The sequence below is a fragment of the Lepus europaeus genome, chromosome 2, assembly GCF_033115175.1.
Source record: "Lepus europaeus isolate LE1 chromosome 2, mLepTim1.pri, whole genome shotgun sequence".
Lineage (NCBI taxonomy): Eukaryota > Metazoa > Chordata > Mammalia > Lagomorpha > Leporidae > Lepus > Lepus europaeus.
In genome coordinates, this window is record NC_084828.1 from 28,568,578 (window position 1) to 28,593,824 (window position 25,247).

The following is a 25,247-nucleotide window of genomic DNA, read 5'->3' on the forward strand; positions in this document are numbered from 1 at the left end:
TCTTTCTGTTGATAAATCTATTTCAGATTTTATTAAAGTAATGGTAATAGCTTTGAATGCTTGAGTTACTTTTATCTACTGGTAAAATGAAATTTATAGGATGCTAAATTCTGAAACTCTCAAATAAAGCCTCCACTGCCCCAGATCTCTGCTCAGTGGATTAAAACTACCAGACACTCTCAGTTCATACAAAGCATTCAAAGAGAGAGGAACTACCCTCTGCTCAATTCTTCTCTTTTTAATCATAACTCCGAGTGTTTCTTGGAAATACCCTACATCCAGACAGGAAGGCTCAGTGCTCACTGTAGTGTGGGAAGACATTGGACTATTTTTTTAAGAGGCAATGAGTAAACCCAGCAAGCTACTTCAGTAGGTGGGAATAGCATCATCTTCCTGCTGACCAGCAGAAGATAGCAGAAACCGGGACATTTATAGCCTAAAGCATATTTTTATGTCAATATTAAAATCTGGAATAAGCAAAAGGCAGAAAAACATTTAGGAATTGAAAGCTTAAGGTCTCTGTCTAGAGAAAGAAAGGATAATGAGAAATCTTTAGTTAAGACTCACATTTGAGAGTATGGATATAACAGATTTCAAGGAATAGAAAGGCTAGGGGTTTAAATGTCTTGTCACATGTAAGTGTCTCTTTCTCCACCCTGTGGTAGAACATCAACTGACACTTCCCAGTGGAAGACACACACTACTTCCTTTAGAGCAATCACATGACTCTGACTTTAAATTAGAGCTTATTAGGCTTTGAATTCAATGTAATATCAGGAACAAAGCACTATATTGAATGATAAGTATAGAATATCTTCATTTCCTATGTTGTTCTTAAGCAGCATACATTTTTTCCAGAAGAGAAATGCACTTAACAAGAGAAAGACTTCATAAATTATGATGGAGCAATTTTGTGAAATTGACACTCCAAATCTATCATTTTAGAGTTATTGGGCAACAAGAAAAAGTCAAATGAGAAAAAAAATCAGTTGATAAAATGATATGTGCAAGTGAAAACAAGGACTACAGATATTATGCATAAATTAAAATGACATTCTATGTCATGGGTAATTCTTTTATGGATATGCACTATCTTTTAGGCAGCAAAACATATGAAGTTTTATATTAAAATATAAATTCCTTCATGTGGAATGTCATAATTTCATTCAATGTCCACAGCATTAAATAACTAAAAGTGTAGCTTATGGTTTCTTTATTTGCTTGTGTCTATATGTCTATTTTCCCTAGAAATGAAAACTCATCAACGGCAATCTTCTCTACTGAAACTGGACCATTTGTGAAATTAAACACAGCACCTAATGGTAGCTTAATTCTAACACCAAGGTAGGTCTTAAGATTTGTTCTTGATATAATTGTACATGAACTGGGAAGGGGATAGATTTTTGAAGCCAGACATATTTGAATGCTGCCACATAATGACCATAAAATCTTGAAAGTTATTTGACTTACTCTATTCTTTCATCAAATACTATCATCAAATACTATCTAATCAATCCTATCTGATGACACTGTCTAGCTCTTTTATATAGGATAAGATGGTCAAATTAGAGTTTTCTATGTAAATTTTTACTACACTAGGGATTTGATAAGTTCTAATTTCATACATTGCTTTATTTTTGCCCTCAGATTCATTAAAAAATGAATGCGGTAGAAATTGTGAGACCTAGGATAAATAATTCCAATGTTGATAACACTAAAAAAGTGACAAAAATCCATTAAAGACAATAACGGGGATTGGAGGAAATGAGTGTATTGATTTCTCTTCATTAGCCAATAGAACATGAATGTTAACTAGAAGAGTATAGACTTGTAGTTGTACCCATGCATTCCCATTTGCTTTTTAAAATTAGATTTATTTGCACCTTATAACCTTAGGTACTAATAAGCAGCATACTCCTTGTTTTCAAAGCTCTGTTTTAGCTTAGATTTAGTCATTTCTCCTACATGAATGTTAGCAACATTTTTTTGCTTGAAATTGTGCAGTTGGATTCTAAAGTTTACAGCTGCATTAAATGCCAGCTGTGGGCAGGAAGAATATAACTCTAAGAAGAAGCTGTAGCTACAAAGATTTATGATGCTATTGCAAGATATTTTGTTTTACATGTTTAATGGTTAAAAATGAAATTACATAATTAGTCAATTATTCATGAAAATTTTCCATTTCTGTGTGCTAAACTAGTAAAATAAATTGGTGAAGGAGTATTTTTAGTACCAATAAAGGTACTTTGCAGTTGAATGTTTTATATCAGTGTTTGCTGGGCCCTGACTGGTATTATGAGTCTCACTGGGGATAAAGCAAAGCATCTGGAAGTGACAGAGCAGGATTCTAAGTTTTCTTTCTGTATGATTTGTCTAAATTTATGCAGTCATTATAGATCTTGAAGTAGCTTGTTCACTGGGAATTTCTTCTTTTCATATCTTATAGGTATTTAAGAATCTTCAAGGAAAAGCAAAGGACTTTTATAAAAAATTCATCTTAATTTTATAGGTATTTCAGAGCAGAGCTAAGCTAGTAAATACTTAATAAAAAAATGCCAGTATCAGGGCAGACATTATTGTGCAGCAGGGTGAGCCACCACTTGGGGTGCTTGCATCCCCTATTAGAGTGCCCGGGATGGAGTGCCACCTTTGGATTCTAGTTTCCATCCAGCTTACTGCTAACGCACACCATGAGAGGCAGCAGATCATGAGTGAAGTACTTGGAGTCCTTGCCACATGTGTGAAATACACGGATGGAGCTCCTGGCTCCTGTCTTTAGCCTGACCCAACTGTTGCTCTGAGGGCATTTGGTTAATGAACTAGTAAATGGAATATATCCCTCTCTATCTATCTCATTGTTTGCTCTCTTACTGTATATATAAATAAGTAAACTTTTAAAAATTAAGAAAGAAGAGGATGGCTAGTAAAAATGATTTTCCAACTATGAAAAATTACCTATATCCTCATTTTTAAATTCTATTGTCAAGTATTTGACACACTCAGGCTACCATTTCCCACCACTGCGGAGACTATTCAGTGTTATATCTGCAATATGACCTGATGTAATAAGAAATGTACAGTTTATGAGCTGCCAATACTGAGTTCTCTTTTCTTCCAAAGCTTTGGACCACTTCAGTTTTAGTCCTAGAAATCAATGGAAATTTGACAAAATATATTGTTCAACATTTTGCTCTAAGAGGAGTACTAGCTATAAGATACAAAGTGCTTATCAAGCACTTTATTAAATGCATATCTTCTGACTGCTTCCAAAGTAGAAATATTGTTGAGATTATTTCCACTCTCTCTAGAAGCTCTATGACTTTGTCAGAATTCCATGATTATAAGGATGAGGAAAGGGAAGCCTATTGTTGATCAGTGATTTGCACAGTTCTCAAACTTAAGAGGCAGTATGAAGAGTATAATCAAACACTATTTGAATCCAATACTTTTCCACTTTAACATGCCATCTTCTAAATTCCTGAAGGCAGCAGCCCATTCTAAAGAGCAATTCTAGAATGAAGAAAGAAAAGGAAAGCAGGGAGTGTATAACTAGACATAAGTGAGAGAGAAATTAGGGTTTTTTTTTTTGTCAATATAGCAGTTTAAAATTTCATCCGTGTGTAGCATACTATTGCACAACTCATCGGAGAGAAAGACACAGAATCATAGCACAGTCATTCTTCTTGTACAGAGGACTAACCTGGTTCCTACTCTAGGGACAAGGCCAGGCTGGAAATTATGTTTCTCTCCATTTTTTATAAATATATCTGGACAAAGGATGTATTCACTATTCATTCTGACTAGAGATACAGCAAGCATGAGACACTGCATGTGCGAGTTTGTTGGAGAAGGGTGTGCGAACTCAGTGGTGTTTTCTTGTTACCTTTAAGTTAACCAGAAACTTTTATGTGCTGCTTACAAAAAAACAATTAAAAAAAGATTTATTTGAAAGGCGGAGTAAGAGAGAGAGAGAATCTTCCACCAACCAATTCACTCCCCAAATGGCTACAATAGCTCGGGCTGGTCCGGGCTGAAGCTGGTAGCCAAAACTCCATCTGGGTCTTCCACATGGGTGGCAAGAACCCAAGTACTTGGGTCACCACTTGCTGCCTCTCAGGCTCATTAACAAAGAGCTAGATAAGAAGTGGAATAATCAGGACTTGAGCATGCTTAGTTTGGTATCCCACAATGACAGCACCCAAATTCATCAGTTTTATGCATGGCACAGAGCATTAAGCATTGCTTAATCTTTCTAAGATCATTAAAAAGTACCTTAGCAAGACGGATCATTTTGAATATGGATTTTTCTTGCCAAATACTGCAGATGTAGAAAGAGTCTGGATGTAATTTCACAACATAATTGATGATTTTTCTTTGGAGCTTATAGAATATATCAATATATCTGTGTAGATAGATATGGATACATACACATTGGTTACTAATAGAATATATTTTCTAGTATTTAACTAAATTATCTTCTATTGTAAAGAGTTTATGAATCAGACAATATGAATGCATGTGAGTTCAAATAAACCTTATTGGACTTGTTCCAGAAGTACATGTTCCAGAAGCATTGCTTTGGACAAATGGGCTTGTTTATCGTTCATTTTTCTTTTATCTAAAAGTTCAAAAAATTAAATGACACATCAAATAAAATGCAGTTGAAGATGTAAATATGTCATTAAAATTATATATGTGAGTTCACATGTACTTTTTTGTTTTATGGTGACTATCATCTGCAGTAGCTACAATAGGAAACAGTTTAGGCACATGTTTTAATTCCTTATGTTATGCTGATCTCTAGTGGTTAGCTAGTATAACACACTGTAAAACAAAGTAATTTTTGGTTTAATTTTTGCTTAAAAGAGAATTCATAGCATGGGAAAAATTAGGATCCAAATTTTTAGGTAATAGATGTTTTCAATAGTTTCGCCTACTTTTTGCCATTTCCATCTCTGCTCTTTTGAAAGCAAAATTTTGATTTATTTATCAACCTTCCACAGTATTGAACTGAATAGCTGTGGGACTGGCAAGACTGGGGCACACTCTGTATTTTATTTCTTCCTTACATGTGATCCTCCTCTCTGCAGTTTCAGTTACTTGTGGTCAGCTACAGTATGCAATATTTTATGGAAAATTCCAGAAACAAACAATACATAAATTTCTAATTACATGCCATTGTCAGTAGCATGATAGTCTTGTGTCATACCGTGCAAGGCATGAATTATTACTCTGTACCGTGTATCCACACTATATAAGGGGACTTCAAAAATTTATGAAAATGAAATAAAAACGTAAGTTTTAGTGCAGTTTTGAAATCCACACATACTAGAGTTTTTCAAATAGTTTATGGGAAATGCTTATAATGAAAATATTATGATGAATTTCAAAAAATTTGGCCACCAAGTGAGCTTACTTTTAATTCAGTTTCTGTATTTAAAAATATTTGACTGGCATAAAAATTATGTATATTTATTGATATCACATGATATTCCAATGCAGGTATACATTGTGTAACATGAGGGTAACAAAAAATGCTTTACATTACTAGTCATCAAGAACATACATATCAAAACCACTATGAGGTTTTTCTTCTAGTTAGATATGCTATTACCAAAAGAAAATGAAAACAAGTGCTGACAAACATGTGAAGGAGCACTTACACATTGCAGATTGGGATATAAATTGGTACAGCCATTGTGGAAAACAGTTTGGAAGCCCCTCAAAGAAAAAAAAAAAAAAACAGAACTACCATATGATTCTGCAATTGCATCTCCAAAGAAAATGAAATTAGGCCAGCGCCGTGGCTCAACAGGCTAATCCTCTGCCTTGCGGCGCCGGCACACCGGGTTCTAGTCCCGGTTAGGGCACCGGATTCTATCCCGGTTGCCCCTCTTCCAGGCCAGCTCTCTGCTGTGGCCAGGGAGTGCAGTGGAGGATGGCCCAGGTGCTTGGGCCCTGCACCCCATGGGAGACCAGGAGAAGCACCTGGCTCCTGCCATTGGATCAGCGCGGTGCGCCGGCCGCAGCAGCCATTGGAGGGTGAACCAATGGCAAAAAGGAAGACCTCTCTCTCTGTCTCTCTCTCTCACTATCCACTCTGCCTGTCAAAAAAAAAGAAAAAAGAAAAAAAGAAAATGAAATTAGTCTGTCCAAGAGACATATGTACTTCTATGATTATTGTTCTACATTTTGAAGTGTCTTCATATACGGTACTCATACATAAATCATTTAGTAGCTCTCAAGATTATCAAATACATTGTTGGGGTCTCACGATGCTTGTGACTTCAAAGCACAAAAGAGTAATCCTGTGAATTGGACGTGCCAAAGAGAAGCTGTAAAATGTTTCCTTTAAGTGAAAAAGTGAAATTGCTGAGTAAATAAGGAAAGAAAAGAAACTCATGCTGGTGTTGCTAAAATCTATGCCAAGAATAAATCTTTTATTGTCAGAAGAAACCAGTGTCATTTGCTCTCATATACTCAAGATGCAAGAGTTACAGTTATGGTGTGATAAGTGCTTGATTAAGATCAAAAGGGCATTTAATTGTAGGGTTCAGTACTATCTGTGGTTTTGGCATCCACTGGGAGTGCTAAAAGGTATCTGCTGAGGATAAGGGAAGACTACTAAATTGCTGAATGATGAATTCTAAGGTTGGTTAGAGAAAAACAATCATGTCTATCAATGATTAATGTTCATTATGTATAGGCATGGAAATAATTCTATGGAAAGTATTTGCTTCAATCCTCATAAAATTCTAATATTGTAAAGATTGTTGGCCCCATTTTATGGATGAAGAACTTGGGTTTTGGGGGATATTCTACAACTTACCCAAAATCACATGAAGAGCAAGTGGCAAGGATGCAAATGCAGCTCTCTTTGTCTTAACTGGGCCTATTTCTGCTCTGCATTTCAACCTGCCCACATCTCCTAGATGATATTTCCGTTGAAACACTTATTTTACTAAAACAAGAAAGTAGGGATAGCCTACACTGTTTTACTATAAAATGTCTCATGTACAATTTTTGAAATATAATTATTTTTCCATTACAGTTCACAATGTTTACAAGATTCCCTCATCCTGTTACAGTGTAACCATAAGTGTAAGTAAATATTTGGTTATGTCTCCTTCAAGTTTTCAGTTTAAAATTCTGAGCAGAGCGTGTAAGTCCCTTGGGCATTTTCTCACTATTCAATTTTCATGGTCAGAAGAAACCTAACAAAGTAAAGTAGATATTCTCTCTTCATTTATTTGAACAGTATGTGGAACAAAGCTAGTGGCCCAAGACGTCAGTCCCAGGATTGTTGGAGGGACTAATGCCAACGAGGGGGCCTGGCCCTGGATTGTTGCTCTGTACTACAACGGACAACTGCTCTGCGGTGCATCTCTAGTTAGCAGAGACTGGCTGGTGTCTGCTGCCCACTGTGTGTATGGGTAAGTAGCATGTCACATGTCCCTTCCCAGATAAGGTCATCAGAGCAAGCATTGCCAAGCATCCCATTTCATGCAAACTCACTAAACTGTTCCATCAGGGGTGCATTTGGTGCAGCAAATTTGAATGTCCGCATCCCATATCAGAGTGCCCGTGTTCAAGCCGTGGCTTTGCTCCCGATTCCAGTTTCTTGTTAATGTGCACCTTGGGAAACAGTAGGTGATATATCAAGTGTGTAGGAAACCTGAGTTGGTTTCTCAGCTTAAGCTGGCCTTAACCCCAGCTGTTGTGAGTATTTGGGGCAGTGAAATACTAAGTGGGAGATTCATTCTTTCTCTCTCTCTCTCTCTCTCTCTCTCTCTCTCCCTCCCTCTCTCTCTTTCTCTCCCCCTTAAATAAATTAATATTAATAAATAAATAAGTAAATAAAATTTAGAACTAATGTCATGCATTTCTTACTTCATTTTTATAAAATAACAGGGCAAAATTCCCTTTAAAGCCTAGAATTTACTTGCTTTTCTTACACACAGACATTCCTAAGGCAGTGCCACAGGAAATAAAGGGGTGAGTAGAGAGAGATGGGGGAAAGGAAAAAGATATGAATGATCTTGGGCCCAAAAACATGTTAGTTATCTTTTTTTTTCAGAAAAAAATCAGCATCCTCATATTTTTGCACCTAACCTAGGACTGATTCCCTGAGCCTCACCATATAGAGGCTGACTCCAGAGAATGATGTCATCTATGAGGATTAGGAGCACCAACCTGTAGCCTGCATCCAGAATCTCAGAGCAAAGAGCCACGTGCACACACGTGTGAACTAAACAGCTGTGGTTACTCAGGTTAAAAAGACTTAACTATGCTACCCACAAAGACAATGAGGGCTCTCTGTTGAAAACAGATGAATTATCAGACTCTGAGGTCTGGGAAAGTTTTAGGGGTCAAAGGGAGAGCCAGGGGGAATCAGCATGAGAGGATTGAGCCTATGTCTAAAAACACATCACCATAGTGTGAATAGATAGGATGTCCAATCCCAAGAATCTGTAGAATCAGGACTCTGGGCCTGATTCCTACATGGCCCACTAGCTGGCCTCCGGAGGAACTGTCAGGGTACTGCCCCATCTACATCTAAAGTGCTGTCTGATTCTGTGCATTCAATGCTCCATGTAGGTGACTAGGTTGCAACCTCTCCAATAGCTAAACAATGTTGCTGCCTCATCATTATATTTTAATCTGTTTTCAATCATAATACAACAAACATCTGCAGCAGGCAATTTTCCCACTCCCAGATAACCTTGGCTTTTTACAACATCTGTACATACAAGGGGTCTCCACAATATTCATGAAAATGTGTGTTATGAGAATGCTATACACAGACTTCAAAAATATTTTGCATCAAAACAAATCTTTCAATTACGTTTTTCACAAAGCTTCTTGAAGTTCCCCCGTATTTTTGCTTTTTTTGTGTACTACAGGTGAGTAACATCTATATCCTAAGTGTGTTGCAAATAAAAAGTATTTTTTGCTCAAGATTCAGCATTTTCTATTGCACATAGGCAGGACTTAGTAACTCAGCAACCTTGCTCTATTAACCTCTGATTTAATAAATTTATGTTTGATGTTCTCACATACACTTGCTAAATGTTAACCAGACTTCCATAATATTAGTGATGTCTTTCAATTATCTATTAATGACTCGCATAATATTAGTGCCATCTTTGTAATTATCTATTATAAACGTACTTATTATAGGTCAATGACACCAATAATATATCACTTCAAAGTACAAATATATGAAGGGAATAGAGAGTTTCACTTAATATAAACACATGTGCAGTCACATACGACATAAAATATCTTTTCAAATAGATTTGATTTGAGCAGAAGCTAAGAAAAGAAAGCTGTATTAGAACTATGATGAGTTAAAAATTATCCTTCCCAACCCTGAATTTTACTCTCCTTAGCCACTCAGTGGAATTATTTCTTTGTTTTGACATGGTTTTCTTGTTTTATACTTCATGTCTTTGAGAAAATAAGAATGTTTTTGACACTAATGTAGATACTTCAAGAGAAAGCATTTTTAGCAGTATGCTAATATTGTCTGTTGTATTTTTAAAGCTGTTTGTGTGCAGGTAGAAACTTATTAATGTCCTCACAGAAAGAATAACCCACATGGAGCTGGGCTGGGCAACTCTTGTCCTGTCTTTAATCTTATTGTCACCACTGTCATCCACGTCCCTCAGGCTCAGTGCTCCCGGATGTTCCTAAATATCCCTGTGCCTGTTCTGCTTCTCTACCAATGACCTGCCCTTTACAACCTTAAAAGGTGAATTGGTAAAAGTATGGACCAACTTTGCTATCAGTTAAAGGCTAGATTAACTTTAAACCAGAGAACAGAAATGTCATTTTATGTATGAGACTGACCCTGTGTGACTGCAGAGGAGCAATTTAAGATCTCTGAACTTTAGTTTCTCTTTTTTTTTTTTTTTGGTTAAGATTTATGTATATATTTGAGAGTCAGAGTTACAGACAGAAATAGGGAGAGACACAGAGAGATCTTCTGTTCACTGGTTCACTCCCCAAATGGCTGCAATGGCCTGGAGTTGGGCCGATCCAAAGCCAGGAGCCAGGAGTTTCTTCCGGGTCTCCCATGCAGGTACAGGGGTCCAAGCACTTGGGCCATCTTCTACTGCTTTCTCAGGCCATCATCAGGGAACTGGATGGCAGGTGGAGCAGCCAGGGCTCGAACCAGTACTCATGTGGGATACAGTGCTGCGGGCAGATGCTTAATCTACTATGCCACAGCGCTGACCCCTGAAATTTAGTTTTTGCATCTGTAGGGTGGCCGCAAGGATTTCAACTCCCTAAGTTGGTTGTCAGAACAAAATCAAGATGTTGTAACACTTTCGCATACTGTGAATCATGCAAATGGGCAATACAATTTTTATTTTGTTGCAGTTCCTGCATAAGAAAGCTCTGTGAAAGGAGAATATAAGCCTCCTACACTTAGATATTCATCATATTTGTTTTCTGAATTTTTTATATTGATACAATTTCACACTGCATAAAAATGGCAAGAAGTGTATAGAGAACTCGAGTTTTCTTACATTTTACTCCATTTACATTGTTTTTTTTTTTTTCAACTTCTCCAAATCTGGAAGCATATTTTTCTTCTGAACCATTTGGTAATGCATTTAGTATTATTCTTCTCACTCTTAAATACTTCAGGGTATTGTCATTAGGAACTGGACTTTAAAATACTTATTTTCATTTTATTTGAAATGCTGAAAGATACAGAGACAGAGATGGATAAAGACCTACCACCCACTGGTTCACTCTCCAACAGCCTGTAACATCTAAGGGTAAGCCAGGCTGAAGCCAGAAGCACAGAACTCAATTTGTGTCTTCCACATGGGTGACAAAGATCCAAATATTTGGGTCCTCATTTGCTGCCTTGTAGGGTTCACATTTACAGGAAGTTAGATTGGAATCTGAGTAGCTGGGACTCAGACTAGGCACTCTGATTTAGAGTGTAGGCAGTCTCAATCAATGATTAATAGCTGTGCCAAACTCCTAAGCTTCAGATATTTTTACACATAATCTTAGCAAATAATGGAATCTTAATATTAATGAAAAATAATTATTCACTCAATTGTCCCAAATATATATATATATATATATATTTATAAATTATTTATTTACTTACTTGCTTATTTAATTTGAAAGGCAGAGAGACAGAGAGAAATCTTCCATCCACTGTTTCACTCCCTATGTGGTCCCAATGGCTGGGGCAGGGATCGAAATACTTACTGTCTTATAATGTTCCTATTAGCTGGAATCAGAAACCAGAGTCAGGACTAAAACCCAGGCACTTCAATACCAGATGTAGGCATTCCAAGAATATTCTATTTTATTTATTGGTTATGTGTTTGCCATGTGAGAACCAATCCAGGGTAACCACTACACTTAGATACTATGCCTTCTTGTTCTTTAGTCTGGAACATCACCTCTACCTTTCTGTCTTTTTCTATTTAATATATTCTTAATGTAGACCACTTATCTGGTAGAAAATATTTCTATTTGGGAAGATCCTTCAAACTGCATCCTTTATCACATTGGAAATATCACAATTCTTGGAAAGCAACTTTACTTTCTGGTAAAGAAAAAATGTATGTTTTAGCTTCATCTTCTATGTTCTCTGATGTGGCCCTAAAGCCCCATGTGCATTTCAATTAATTTCAGTTCTTTCTATGTTTTAGTAAGTAAGATCTCCTGTGCTACTGCTGATATGGCCTATTCCTAAAGCCTCTCAAGGGTCACAGCTATATACTTAGAAGAACTCAAAATAGTAAACACGGTTCAAAAAATAATACAGGGTACATTCTAGTCTTGTTTTCCACATTTGTAACTCCCCTCTAACAAGAAACAGCACTATTCTATTTTTATTTATTTTTTATTTATTTTTTTGCAAGGCAGAGTTAGACAGTGTGAGAGAGAGCTATAGACAGTGAGAGAGAGAGAGACAGAGAAAGGTCTTCCTTCCGTCGGTTCACTCCCTAAATGGGGATCAGCTATGGCTGGCGCTGCGCTGATCCAAAGCCAGGAGCCAGGTGCTTCCTCCTGGTCTCCCATGGGGTGCAGGGCCCAAGCACTTGGGCCATCCTCCACTGCCCTCCTGGGCCACAGCAGAGAGCTGGCCTGGAAGAGGAGCAAATGGGACTAGTATCCGGCGCCCCAACTGGGACTAGAACCCCGAGTGCCGGGGGGCCCAGCCACTGTGCTGGCCAAGACAGCACTGTTCTAACTATCACCAATTATTTACCTTTTTGGTCAAGCTTAGGACACAAAACATAGTTTAAGAACTTTATTGTGGGGGCCGGCACCATGGCTCACTTGGTTAATCCTCCGCCTGCGGCGTTGGCATCCCATATGGGCGCCAGTTCTAGTCCCGGTTGCTCTTCTTCCAATCCAGCTCTCTGCTGTGGCCCAGGAAGGCAGTGGTGGATGGCCCAAGTGCTTGGGCCCCTTCACCCACATGAGAGACCAGGAGGAAGCACCTGGCTCTTGGTTTTGGATCAGCATAGCTCTGGCGTAGTGGCCATTTTGGGGGTGAACCAATGGAAGGAAGACCTTTCTCTCTGTCCCTCTCACTGTCTAACTCTTTCTGTCAAGTAAATAATAAAAAAAATAGAACTTTTTCATGTAAAGCAAATCTAAAAATCAGAATTCAGTATTTATTTTTTATTCTTTGTTCCTGTTGATATAGAAAATGTGTAATAGAAATGTTGTTTTATCCTCTTTTTTCCTGAGTTATTTCATATAACTACTTGGGACATCTAATTATTCCCTCTTTCCCTGGCTATTCTGTGACTATTGCTGATGGTCAATTCTTGCTGCTTTTGGATTACTTTGTATTTGCCATAGATTCATTCAGTCAAATGATATTTTCTGAGCTGTAGCATGAGCTAAGTGAACATTTATTTTCATATTTTAAGCATGATAGCACTTTACCTGATAGAACTGATAAATGCTTGTCTGAAAGGCTTTCAACAAGTTTGTGGAAGCATGGAATTAAACAATAAGTTTGCTTTGATGCAAAAAAAAATAAAAACACTTTGAAATCCTTGTAAAACTTTTGCATAACATTCACTTCCCATGAACTTTTGAAAAGGACTACCTTATATTACAGGTAAAGACAGAAAACATTCAGTGGCCAGCGCTGTGGCATAGTAGGTGAAGCCTCTACTTGTGGCGCTGGCATCCCCTATGGGCATCAGTTCGTGTCCCAGCTGTTCCACTTCCCATCCAGCTCCCTGCTGATGGCCTGGGAAGGCAGTGGAAGATGGCCCAAGTGGCTGGGTCCTTGCACCAATGTGAGAAACCCAGAATAAGTTCCTGGCTTCAGTCTGGCCCAGCCCTAGGCCATTGCAGCCATCTGGGGAGTGAACCAGCTGTGTCTCTCCCTCTCTGTGTCTGTAACTCTGCCTGTTGAATACTTCCTGAATAAATAAATCTGTAGAGATAGAAAAATTCAAATAAATATTTTAAGAAGTGATATATGCAATAAAGAAACATAAAATTAGTATAAACCGAGAGTTGATGGGGAAAGAGGGTTGTTTTAGATACAATTCTAGGAGAAAGCATCAATAAGTGATTGACAGCTGAAGGAAGACTTAGAGCACTGAAGGGGAAAGTTATGCAAGTTTCTTTAGAGGTGACATCAAACTAATGCTTTGGGATAGGATTGGGTAAACTTATTCCAGAAACTTCACAAGGCCATGCTACACTATTGCCGCAAAGTTGTCTGTCGGCTAAGTAGCAGGAACAAGATTGTAGATGTAGACATGATTCTGGTGAGGCCCCAGTAAGCCATGGCGAATGGAATAAGAAACATTTGGAGTGAAGATGGACATTATCTTATGAGCATGTCATAGTCGTTCACTCTCCTTATGTGATACAACTTGGCTTTGTCATACTTTAAATTTTCTGTTTTAAGTTTCATTGTGAATTCATAGCCTTTCTTAAACACCTTGTTTTGTTACCTAGGAAAATTGTGATGATTATTATGTGATAGTCAAATTACTGAAATTTGGTCAGTGGATCCCACTTACTCTGGCTTCTTTGTTCTTTTGAAATTGCTCCTGACATTCTTTCTGGCACCAACACTATATTTCAGAAGCATCTTCATTTGTACTTGCCTTGGAAATTAGAATTGGCTGTCCTCCTAGGAATCCTTATTCTATTCTGGGGAGAATAATACGAGAGCAAAAATGCTGCTGGGAATAAATGTTAGTGCTGGCATTGATCACACTCACCGAGGTTGCCGCTATGTTGCATTTAGTAATCATAAAATAGAAAAAGTGTTTCAATTTACAGTAATGGATTCCCATTGATCTTCATTTCCTTTTAGCATATTACATTGTTCTCTTGTTATCATAATCACTTTCTCATACATTGAAATTTCCACATACATATGCACATTCTGATTGAGGTTAGATGCAAACTAGCATACAACCATATAGATTAGGGACAGCATCGGTTTATTGTATCCAGAGTTGTATCTATGTGCTGGAAAGTAGGGTAGTGGAGGTTACTGAGATCAGGAGTGTATGTCTTTCTCCTCACCTACCAAAACACATCTTTTCCCCTTACTCTTAGGACAAATGTTTTGTTTGCACAGGAAGATGAAGGTGAAAGGTAACAAAAATTCTGCCAATGTTCCCTTCCCAAAGGTGCCTTTATCTTTAGCTTCTGCAGTACACTGATGCTTGCCTATCCAGTGGGGTGATCTTTCCCCATGCTCACCTGCTTTCTGTCTAGGCTCTTTTTTTTTTCTTTACTAGAATGCAAAAGCTTTGTGAAAAGAACATTTTAGAAATATGGTAAATTCCTCTCTTCATGTTAATGCCATTTCTAAAAACTTTATGTTCCCACCTTTCAACTTTAGGTAGATGAAGAAGCTAAGGTTTAGTAATGTCCAACGCCTCCATAGTGGTCACAAAGTACCAGTTCTTAAAATCCCATTCCAAGCTTCTAAGATAGAATTTCTGGAGAAGAAAATCAGAATCTAAATTTCTAGCAAATTCCACAGCTGATTCATAAAACTTGAGAATAATTTTTATTGTAACTTTTGTATTATCCAGTCATCTTTTTTTTTAAGATTTATTTATTTGAAAGGCAGAATTACAGAAAGGGCAGAGGCAGAGAGATGGTGTGTGTGTGTGGTGGGGGGGGGTCTTCCTTCCACTAGTTCACTCCTCCAAGGCCTCAATGACCAGAGCTGCACTGATCTGGAGCCAGGAGCCAGGGGCTTCCCCAAGGTCTCCCACACAGGTACAGAGGCCTAAACAATTGGGCCATCTTCTCTCTCTCTCTTACTTTCTCTCTCTCTCTCTCTCTCTCTCTCTCTTCTCTCTCCTCTCTTCTCTCTTCTCTCTCTCTCTGTCCCCCTCTCTGCAATTCTGCCTTTCAAATGCGAGAGAGAGAGAGTTAGTTCAGATATTACATAAAAGAAGATGATTTCACTCTGTTCTCCCGAAGTGGGCCAAGAGAGACAAGGGGCTCTCATGTACAGTGGAAGTAGGATACAGTTAGAATGCAAGAAATGTGTCATTGTCCCAAGCATGGCCAAGTACTGATTGCTCTAACCCAGAGAAACGAGAGCAAGAAGTCCTCTTGATAAGTAAACAAGGCCTCTTCTGCAGCACCATAATGCAATCCTTGTTCAGCATCTGAGCCATTTCAGGAGCTGCCATGAACCAATGAGAGTAGAGACACCCTCACCTCCCTGAGATTACAACCCAATGACAGGTCACAGCTCTCCTTCCTGGGCCCGGTCCCCATCTTCCCTTCATGTTCTCAACTCTGCCCACAGAATTCTGTCTGTGCTGTAAGAGGTACCCCAGGATGCTTGTATGGTACAAATACAGGCTCTAAAGTCAGATACAAATCTGTATCAAATCCCCCCTACTGTATAAACCATCAGCACGCCGTTGGTTTTGATTGTAAACTCCATAGCACTGTAATAAGGATTAGATAAAATGAAACAATAAAAGCACTGGGTACTAGAGTTCACGCCAATAAAATTTTCCACAGATGTCATTTCTCTGTTGCTGAGAACTACTTGCATACATTTGCTAGTATTTTAATGCAATGTGATTATCTCTAGATGCTTGTTGGATGCTTGAGTATTCACTAGCTTTACTAATGACTTACTGGTGACAAAATAGTTGGATAGATGTAAAATAACCTCTGGTCCTTTATGATAACTTGCATTTAACACCTTAAATGCCAGATTAGACTAGGCATTTGTACCTCTTAAAAATGAAATAGCTCTGCCTCTGATTTCCATCATTGATTTTTTAACTTCATTGTGAATTCGTTTTATTTGGCTTAATTCCTGCTGTTCACTGGTAATTTCTTGACATGCAGATACTGCAAGCCCATAGGAGTCCTTACACACTTTCAGATTGTAATATACTTACCCAGTTTAGTCTGGCAGGTGTTAGCCAGTAGCCAACATCATATCATTATTTCCATCAATGATGGAATTTATTCATGTTCATAAGTTAAATTATAAACATCATGGTTGGTTTTATTGCTTACCTTAACTGTGTGAATTCAGTGATGTCCCTAAGTGGGAGAATGTTTCTGAAATTCCTTCCATCACTACCACAACTGCACAACTGCTGTGTTATCTGAAGAATCCTGAACCAGGATGCAATCTCCATGGTGAAATGTAATCTAATACCAAGGTTCTCAAACCTAGCCATATGGTAGCAAAAATGCATATTTTTAAGTCAAAAATTATTCTAAATTTGTTTGATGGCCCATTCTAGATTCATTAAATAAGAGTGGAGGAGGAAGGAGAAGCAGACATCAGTATTATTTAAAAGAATTCTGGATGAGTCCAATGTGCAGCCAGAACTGAGACCCATATTCTAGAATTAGAGATTTAAAGATGATTTAAGAAAAGCCATAAAGACATTAGCACTAATTAAGGCTTCCTGATCAGAAAAGTTATATATATATATATATATATATATATATATATATGTGTGTGTGTGTGTGTGTGTGTGTGTGTGTGTGTGTGTGTATTAGGAAATGCATTTAATTTAAAGAAGAATCTTTCAGGGGCTGGCTTGTGGCACAGTGGTTAGAACATTACTTGGCTCTCTGCATCTCTCAGGGAGTGCCTGGGTTTAAGTCTCAGCTCTGATCCTTACTCCAGCATCCTGCTAATGCACCCTGGGGCACAGCAGATCATGGATTAAGTAATCAGATTCCTGAAATCCATGTAGGAGACACAGATTGAGTTTTTAGCTCCTGGCTTCTGCCTGGCCCAGCTCTGACTGTTGCAGGCATTTAGGGAGTTAAGCAATATGTGCAAAATTGTCAGAAAAATTCAAGAATATTTTCTTGGAGCTATCTGGACATATACAGTTCTGACAAATTTCTATGAGGAAGAACATATAATAAGTAATAGCTGTGTTTGGAGAGTTTCTCACATTTTTCAATTACAATTTTCAGGAGAAATATGGAGCCAACTAGATGGACAGCAATCCTAGGACTTCATATGACATCAAATCTGACTTCTCCTCACATAGTAACCAGGCGGATAGATGAAATTGTCATAAACCCACATTATAATGAACGAAGAAAGAACAGTGACATTGCCATGATGCATCTCGAATTTAAAGTGAATTACACAGGTAAAGGAAATCACTTTCTATCATAGAAAGCCCTCAGGAGCAACACAGATAAATAGTTGTACTATGAAGTTTGTAGAGGAAATTCAGTAATATCATCAGATTAGTAAATGAAGGTCTCCCTCAGACCTCCAGATGCATAGAAAATGTGCAAGAAAATGCCTGAGAAAGTGAATTTTATGCTGAACGGCTCTACTCAATTCCACCTTTTTTCTAATGTCTTTCTCAATGCCCAATTAGAAAAAAACGCTGCTGTCTCTGTGCTCTCATGAAACACGGTCCCCACATGAACTGCAGCGCTTATCAAATGGTTAGTTGTATTTTACGGTCCTTGAGGGGAGGCATTGTCTCTTACTCATTTGTGTGTCTGTCCTGAGTCTTACAGGTAGGAGTGCTTACTGAAAGTCAAGTGGCTTGCAAATTGATGCAGAAGAGCTTTAAAAGTCAGTGACCAATGCCAATGCTTCCCTAAGTGCACTGTAATACAGTTGCTTGAAAGCTTTTTTAAAGTGGAGATAATGGGAGAAAATAAGAAACCTTAGAATATTTGCCCAAATTTCTCATAATTGATCTTGAGCAATAACCTAAGATGTCATAGCACTGGCACTATTTTATATTGAGTGCCATCTTATTCACAAATCAAACATGAATGATTAAGTACAGACTTAAAGCATTGCTTACACTATAAAAAGGTAATTAAGAGACTACATAGAAGACCTTAAAAGACAACCTTGGTATTTGGTTATGAAAGAATCATTATTGTACAATGTTTTTGTTTACTTTTTTTCTCCTAAAGGCTGATGTCTAAAAGCTGTTCAGCCAGAATAAAATAAAAAATTCAGATTTTAAATATTGAAAATGTTTAAGTTTTTAAAGCTTATTGAAAATAAATCCGTGTCCTTATTTTTTTGTTGTTGTTGTTTTATGTTTGCCTTGTTTGCTTTTACAGACTATATACAACCTATCTGTTTACCAGAAGAAAATCAAGTTTTATCTCCAGGAAAGAATTGTTCTATTGCTGGCTGGGGAAGGCTTATATATCAAGGTAAATAATCAGATATGAAAAAAATAAAAGTCTTACTAGTAAAAAGTATGCCTTGGAACTATCCTGTGAAGATTTTCAACATTTTCCCTCCAAATACAAAAGAATTCCTCCATGCTTTAGCATTCTGATTCTACCCGCTGACAAGAAGACTTAGATTCAAGACTATAAATCGATATACCATTGACACCCTAAAATTATTTAATGGCCTGTTTTCCAAAATCAAAAATGATGCATACGGCCGGCGCCGTGGCTTAGCAGGCTAATCCTCCGCCTTGCGGCGCTGGCACACCGGGTTCTAGTCCCGGTCGGGGCGCTGGATTCTATCCCGGTTGCCCCTCTTCCAGGCCAGGTCTCTGCTATGGCCCGGGAAGGCAGTGGAGGATGGCCCAGGTGCTTGGGCCCTGCACCCGCATGGGAGACCAGGAGAAGCACCTGGCTCCTGGCTTCGGATCAGCGAGATGCGCCAGCCGCGGCGGCCATTGGAGGGTGAACCAACAGCAAAAAGGAAGACCTTCCTCTCTGTCTCTCCTCTCTGTCTCTCTCTCTCACTATCCACTCTGCTTGTCAAAAAAAAAAAAAAAAAAAAAAATTTTTAAAAATGATGCATAGTAAATAGAACCAAACATGACTTTTTAAAGTACTACAACACTTCATAAATACTAATTATAATTGGAAGGCACATTCTCTCTCTGTCTCTCTCTCTCTCTGTGTGTCTCTCCCCTCCTCCCTCCTTTCTCTCCCTCTCTCTCTCTGTAACTCTTCCAGGATAAGCACCTGGCTCCTGCCATGGGATCAGCGCAGTGCGCCGGCCGCAGCGCACGGGCCGCGGCGGCCATTGGAGGGTGAACCTACAGCAAAGGAAGACCTTTCTCTCTGTCTCTCTCTCTCACTGTCCACTCTGCCTGTCAAAAATAAATAAATAAATAAACAAACAAACAAATAAATACATTTAAAAAGCCTTATTGGTTACAGAATTCCTATCTGTCCTATCTAGGACAGAGTTTCTCCCATTCATTAGTAATTAAGCAAAGGGAATGATGCCATAGTTTGAAAAAAGAAGGTGATCTCTGTAATCCAAAAAAATTACAGCCATTGTATTTAAAACCTCCAATTGTACTCAGGATGAAAAATATACCCAGTCTTGGGAGAGCTACAGGTTCCCAGAATCAAAATAGTCACAGCTAAAATATCCTTAATTCTCAGAGACTCCATCAAGTTCTTAGTCAAATAATTGCTTGATGATTCTGACAGATTCTCCACAGAAATTACATTCTTTTGCTGAAAATGCCTCATGTTTGCTCTCCATAAAGTGTATTAATGTCAAAGACTGAATATTCTTATTTTTTTAAAACTGCACAGTTGATCATCACTCTTAAATTTTTTTTCAAAGATTTATTTATTTATTATTTGAAAGGCAAGAGTTACAGAGAGGCAGGGGCAAAGAGAGAGAGGGAGGGGGGAAGGGGAGGAGAGGTATTCCACCAACCTGTTCCCTTGGCTGGAGCTGGACTGATCTGAAGCCAGGAGCCAGGAGCTTCTTCCAGGTCTCCCACGCGGGTGCAGAGGCTCAAGGACTTTGGCCATTTTCCTACTGCTTTCCAGGCCATAGCAGAGAGCTGGATTGGAAGTGGAGCAGCCAAGTCTTAAACCGGCACCCACATGGGAAGCCAGCACCATAGGCGGCTGCTTTACCTGCTATACCACAGTGCTGGTCCTGTATATTTTTATATTTCTTCCACTTGAAAAATCTTATGATTTATTAAATTTGAAATTTACAGAGCAAAAATGTTCCTTACATTGATATGTTCTCTTTTAAATAAAAGATACTCTATGACTACAATGTTGAAGCTTCAAAAATTATCCTTTAACAAAATTTAACTTAAAACTTCAGGAAATGGTTATTTTTTATAGCTGAGTGAACTTGGCTCACATTTACTTATTGTTACTAAAGATATATAATTAATTGACTTAACAAAGTATCTAAGAGTGCCATGGAGACAGGAAAAAAATTACATCTGAAATAAATTTCATTTAGAAATAATGGCCAGGTCATGCTTAAATACTTTTTGGGTAATGATAATTTTAATGAATTTTATTAAGTTTGCATTTTTATTTCTATTTAATTAATTTTATAAAATACCAGTTTCCTATCTTATGAGTATATTTCACTAATTAATTAGATAAGAAAACCATGAACCAACTGTTTATCAGGAAGAAATTAGGTGAAGAATTAGTTTGTTAAATTAAGGCAGTAAGTAATCCTAAAAGAGTTTTACTGAAATTTTGATGCATATGTGTGTATATATGTGTGTTTATTCCTAATTATACTCATGAAAGTCATGTTGACAATAGATGTTAAATATAAGAACACTGTTCAAGTTTCCTTTCACAAAGAGTTTAAGCATGCTTCCAAAAGCATTTCTTCTCAATTGAGACGCACCAAAGATGATTGAGGTTTTTATTTTTTATTTTTTTTTGACAGGCAAAGTTAGACAGCAAGAGAGAGAGACAGAGAGAAAGGTCTTCCTTTTTCTATTGGTTCACCCCCCTGACTGCGGTTTTTATTACAAAACTAAAGGCTACCAAGCAGATCCTTGATCCTTACAGGATAATGGTGATTATCCTAAATTTGAATTTTCTCCCCCACTGCAACCTCTGCAGTTCATTTTCTTAAAGTCAAACATTAAAAGCCATCTAGTAGTGTGCTGCTGGATTTTCTGACACAGCTGGCAATAGCCATTTATGCTTGTCTCCTTCCAAAACCCATGTTCATTGCCATGCTGGTCCTTTGAATCAGAAATAGTGGGGGTATTTGGCAAAAGAGGAGACACACTGGGATTTTCTTTTTCTGGTGAGCCAATTATTGCACATTTACAAGCCAATTAATGAGTCTCATATGTGCTGCATTGTACCTAAGTTGCATAAACAGACACACATAAACCCACACATGCATACACATTTCCTCAGTCTTATTGAGTGCATGGATTAAGTTTAGAAGGACGTAATGTCACATAGACTTTCATAACACTGTCAGATGAACTAATTTATCATCAACTTTCTTCTTTTCTTGAGGGATCTAATAAAATTGCTAATTATTAGAAATTGCTTATCATATCCCTTTCTTGAGCATCAACACCTGCTTGTTTCACATCTCTTCTAGGAAATGGTATCTCAGTAAACAGAGATTCATACTTCAAGTGAATGAGTCATTTTATAAAAAGAATGGGAGTACACCTTGCTAGGAAATGCCTCCTTTGTCTTCAACTACAAGTGGATGACAAATTGATTGCCTCTAGACCAGGACACTGTTCACCAGAGCTTTGTCCTGTGCTCCATGTGCACCTGTTCACTCACATAGCACCACAAAGTAGCTGAATACCTTTATACAGGACAGAACACCTCCTCAGGTGTCAAATGAAAAGAACTCCTGGATTTCTGAGTCATGGATAATTTCCATGAATGGCAGTCTTCTTGTCAACAAGCTTTTCTTTCATGAGCAAAATTATAACTGCTTAAAAATTACTGAAGGTGTCTAAGAACCATTTAGTTCAAGCTCCCATTCCTACATGTCTCTGGGAGTGGGAGGAAGAAGTGCTTTACTGCTATCCATTTGGTGAAATCAACAGATGGGCTCTATTATGTGCTATAAAATGCAAGCTTAGTGTTTAGTTCCATTGTATACACACACGCACTCAATAACGATGGTGAAATGTTGAAATAAGTAAGACTGATGGTTCATTCAAGGATTCGTGCTGATACCTTCTGACTGACTGCATTTTCCATTTTGAGCAGGTCTCACTGCAGATATATTGCAAGAAGCTGATGTTCCTCTTCTGTCAAATGAGAAATGTCAACAACAGATGCCAGAATATAGCATTACTGAAAATATGGTATGTGCAGGCTATGAAGAAGGAGGAATAGACACTTGTCAGGTAAATGTGTAAAACTGTTCAATATACATGTTCAGAAAGCTTTGCTATATAATTATTTCATTTCTTGACAACAATTTGAAAATAAAGAAATTATCAAGATACCTTAATGTCACCTCTTCTTTTACAAAGCTGCTACTTTTCCCTATTTGTGCAGTCCTGTTCAGTGGATCTGTGTATTAGAAACAAAATTAGATTTCAAGAGCAAGAGTTACAAATCGAATGTCTAGGCGTTATATTTGTATGTGAGGCAACCAAGTAAAATAAGAAGTAGTGGGCTTGGGTTGAGCAAGAGACTATGTACTTTACGTAAAAGGATTTATTTTAAATTTTTCAATTCTTTTAAACCCTATGTAGGCAATATAAACATAATATGTCTGAGGGCAAAATTGTTCTATAGGCCTCTAATTTTCCTCCCTAAATTTAGAATATTATCCAAGTGTTCAGTGACATGAAATAATTTCTAGAAATTTATCTCAGATGAAAACCATCTGGGATAAAAATCCTGGCTAGCCTCGTTAGAGCAAATTTACAGCTAACCAAGTAGGAAGCAAATAAAGAACTTATTTTTTGCCATTATTCTTGCTCTGGAACTCCTATACTAGAATTTTCATATTATCTTTTACATTGTATTTTAGAGATCTAATACCACAAATTACTGCATTGGTAATGCCAATATTGCAATACACTTGAAATGCTGATAGTTTTTAACTGCATGATCATCTGAAAAAAAAAATTCCACCACATAGGAATTTAAAAATATTGGCATTTTTCTCTAAGACTCAGTAAATAAATCATCTAGTATGTTATCTGTATTTGAAAAATTAATAAAACATTAATGCATTAGTATCTACTGGATTAAATCAAACCTGATAGAAATGACCAAATAAATTATTTATAAATGTGGAAGCAGCAATTTATATTATGAGAAGACGGTTTCAGTGTGTTAAAGCATAACATCTTGTTTTATAAATTAATAATTATGCTTATATGTCTGTATATGTGTCCTCTATTTATATCAATGTCTCTGGTTATATTAAATTTTCAGCTTAGTTTTATGTGTATTCCCCTTTGATATACACTCACAAATTTAAGACATATTGAATAACTTTCTTGGTTAAGATTTACCTCTTCATCTCATACTTCTCTTTTAAAATGAAAAGTGAGCTAAAGGTAAGATATATTGCCACTTAAGGGGAGATTTATAGGATTATTGTACAGGAGAGAAATCAGCGGTACAACTTCAATTACAGTTAATGGGGATCGTGTAGTGGACACCTCACACAGTAGGCAAAAATATGACAGCAAATGCCACTGATAATGTTAGAGTTACATTGAGGCAATAACTCATGCCAGATCTCTGAAATCTTACAGTTGGCTCTGATTTCTATGCAGTCTGAATATTTGATTCATTAGCAAGTAAGAAAGCTCTCACAGAAGGCAAAACCTGTGTAATACAATGTTATCATCATTAAGTAATCAGTACCTAGATTGTCACGATTTTCCTTTTTCAGCTTTAATACTATCTTTTATATGAAGATTAACTGATTAAATGTGAATGCATTATTTAAAACTGAACATATATTATTCATCTATTACTTGAATAAGCTCTTTAAAAGATGATTTTTCAGTCTTAAAGTGTCGAAGAACTTGCCTTAGTCATTCAAAAGTTCTTTCATATCTCCTAGTTTACCAAAAGCTTGCATTTTTGAAGCATTTGTCTGATGTAAAGAAAACAAGAATGGCTAGAGAACGCCTTTTCCTTATAAAAATGCAAGTGAATGGCCCTCTACTCATACCTCAGAGTTGTATTCTTCACCAGTGGTTTCTAAAGCAAGGCTTCCAGTACATCTGATCAGCAACATTCAAGAACTTAGTAAAAACACAAATTCTATGTCCCAGAAACCTTGAAAGTGGGCTCAGTAGTGCAGGATTTATCATGTCCTTTAAGTAACACTGGTACATTCTGAGGTTCAAGAATCTTTGTTCTTTTTGTTTGTTTGTTTGTTTTTTGACAGGCAGAGTGGATAGTGAGAGAGAGAGAGAGAGAGAAAGGTCTTCCTTTTTTGCCGTTGGTTCACCCTCCAATGGCCGCTGTGGCCAGCGCATCTTGCTGATCTGAAGCCAGGAGCCAGGCGCTTCTCCCGGTCTCCCATATGGGTGCAGGGCCCAGGGACCTGGGCCATTCTCCACTGCCTTTCTGGGCCACAGCAGAGAGCTGGCCTGGAAGAGGGGCAACAGGGATAGAACCCAGTGTGCCGGCGCCACAAGGCGGAGGATTAGCCTGTTAAGCCACGGCGCCGGCCAATCTTTGTTCTAAACGAAAATGATCACCAACCCCTACACTAGAGTCATTCATGACCTAAAATGGTAGTGTATAGATGACCTACAATTGTATTTTTTAATTGATTTGCTTTCCATTCATGTATTTATATCAATTGACCACATATCCACTATTTTCTTCTTCAATTCACTCTTTAGGGGGATTCGGGAGGACCACTGATGTGCCAAGAAAACAACAGGTGGTTTCTTGCTGGTGTGACGTCATTTGGATACCAGTGTGCCCGGCCTAATCGTCCAGGGGTGTATGTGCGAGTTCCAAGGTTCACAGAATGGATACAAAATTTTCTAGATTAG

The 25,247-nt window shown here is 37.7% G+C and overlaps 1 protein-coding gene across 1 annotated transcript in view; it reads left to right on the forward strand.

The window, feature by feature from the left end:
• TMPRSS15 (transmembrane serine protease 15) overlaps positions 1-25,247 on the forward strand; it is a 134,632-nt gene extending 109,385 nt beyond the window's left edge. The window contains exons 19-25 of the mRNA XM_062180224.1: positions 1,249-1,344; positions 7,052-7,101; positions 7,259-7,433; positions 17,458-17,639; positions 18,586-18,681; positions 22,474-22,613; positions 25,092-25,247. Coding sequence (XP_062036208.1) covers positions 1,249-1,344; positions 7,052-7,101; positions 7,259-7,433; positions 17,458-17,639; positions 18,586-18,681; positions 22,474-22,613; positions 25,092-25,247 — 895 coding nt within the window. The remainder of the gene's footprint in view (positions 1-1,248; positions 1,345-7,051; positions 7,102-7,258; positions 7,434-17,457; positions 17,640-18,585; positions 18,682-22,473; positions 22,614-25,091) is intronic.